We start from the raw sequence: 1,992 nt of genomic DNA, 5'->3' as shown, positions 1-1,992 counted from the left end.
TTGAGCAAAAGAGCTCAGGAACAGCACCAGGGCCCTGAGTTCACACCTGGTTACTCACACACACACACACACACACACACACACACACGGAGGGAGAGAGGTTGAGGATCTTTCAGGTTCTAGGAGAGGTTCCTAAATGACCATAAGCCTAGCCTGCTTTGTAGGGTGCCAACCTTCCAGAAGGCTCTCTGACACCAAGTTCCCCAAGTCTGTGCCTGCCAGGCTTGAGTTGATGATGAAGGGTATTTGGGGGAGAGGCACATATGCCTTGGGGGAAGCCCACCTCTGAGTCTGGGGCTCCTCAGCACTGGAGTGAGGGGGAGCCGATGGTCAGTGGGCAGAGGCCAGGTACTTAGCCGGTGCTAAAGGTGGAAGGTGGGAGCTAAGTAGGCATGTTTATTTTAATTAATTTATTATTTCGTGTATGCAGTACCAAGGAATGGAACCCAGGGCCTCATGCTTGCTAGGCAAGCACACTACCACTGGGCCGGGTTCCCAGCCCAGGCCTGTTTACTGGTCCTGGGACTTGAACTCAGGGCCTGGGTGCTGTCCCTCAGCTCTTCAGCTCGAGGCGAGCGCTCTACCACTTGAGCCACAGCGCCACTTCCAGTTTTCTGCTGGCTGATTGGAGATCAGAGTCTCATGGACTTTCCTGCCTGAGCGGGCTTTGAACCGCGATCCTCAGATCTCAGCCTCCTGAGTGGCTGGGATGACATGCATGAGAACCGAGAGAGGTCCACGTTCTCCACCTTGGGTGGGCGGTGCTGCGTGTGACGTCACAATGCGTGATGCATAGGCCCAGCCTTCGTGGACATCATGGCTTTCCCAGGGGGCAGGAGCGGTGACAGCTCAGCCTGTGACGTCACAGTGCGTAATGGCTAGGTCCTACCCACGTACACGCGCCATGGGCCCCGCCCCGCAGACCTTCCGGGCCGGGCACCAGGCCCAGGGCTTGGCAGAGAAACTAGCTCAGCTTCGAAGGCAGCTCTGTGACGTCAGGGCCACGCCTCTCCATCAGGCCACGCCCCCAGGCCGGGAAGAAAGGCGCTGTGATGTTATGACCACGCCTCCCTGTTAGGCCACGCCCCCAGGGTGAGGATAAAAGGCAGTGACGTTATGACCACGCCTCCCGTCAGGCCACGCCCCCAGAGTGAGGCGGAAAGGGCGCTGATGTTACTTACGACCACGCCTCCCCTATTAGGCCACGCCCCAGGCCGGGAAGAAGGGCCATGTGATGTTACGACCACGCCTCCCCGTTAGTCCACGCCCCCAGGGCGAGGAGGAAAGGGCGTGTGATGTTACGACCACGCCTCCCCGTCAGGCCACGCCCCCAGGCAGGGAAGAAGGGCGCTGTGATGTTATGACCACGCCTCCCCGTCAGGCCACGCCCCCAGGGCGAGGAGGAAAGGGCGCTGTGATGTTACGACCACGCCTCCCCGTCAGGCCACGCCCCCAGGCCGGGAAGAAGGGCGCTGTGATGTTATGACCACGCCTTCCCGTCAGGCCACGCCCCCCGGGGCGAGGAGGAAAAGGCGCTGTGATGTTATGACCACGCCTCCCCGTCAGGCCACGCCCCCCGGGGCGAGGAGGAAGGGGCGCGCCCGGCAGCCGCGGGCCGCTCCACAGTGACGTCGCGGCCCCGCCCCACCGGGGAAGCGCGGCTCTGTGACGTCCGGCCCCGCACGCGGGACTCGCCCCGGGAGGCGCCGGGAACCGGACCGGGCGGCGATGGGGGACTGGAAGGGCTACATCAGCGCCGTGCTGCGGGACCCGCGCATCGACGACGTGGCCATCGTGGGCCACTCGGACAACCGCTGCGTGTGGGCCTCCCGCCCGGGGGGCCTGCTGGCCGCCATCTCCCCACAGGAGGTGGGCGTGCTCACGGGCCCCGACCGCGACACCTTCCTGCACGCCGGCCTGAGCCTGGCGGGCCGCCGCTGCTGCGTCATCCGCGACTTCCTGCTGGCCGATGGCGACGGCGTGCTGGACGCG

The 1,992-nt window shown here is 63.9% G+C and overlaps 1 protein-coding gene across 1 annotated transcript; it reads left to right on the top strand.

Moving 5' to 3' along the window:
* Window positions 1-1,662: 1,662 nt before the first annotated feature.
* Pfn3 (profilin 3) lies at window positions 1,663-1,989 on the top strand (the record flags this gene model as incomplete). The annotated part of the gene is made up of 1 exon (XM_013037375.1): window positions 1,663-1,989. A coding segment is annotated over exon 1 (261 nt), but the record flags the coding sequence as incomplete, so codon positions are not given.
* Window positions 1,990-1,992: the final 3 nt, after the last annotated feature.

Source organism: Dipodomys ordii, unplaced genomic scaffold, assembly GCF_000151885.1.
Source record: "Dipodomys ordii isolate 6190 unplaced genomic scaffold, Dord_2.0 Scaffold12335, whole genome shotgun sequence".
Classification (NCBI taxonomy): domain Eukaryota; kingdom Metazoa; phylum Chordata; class Mammalia; order Rodentia; family Heteromyidae; genus Dipodomys; species Dipodomys ordii.
This window is presented reverse-complemented; position numbering and strand designations above follow the sequence as displayed.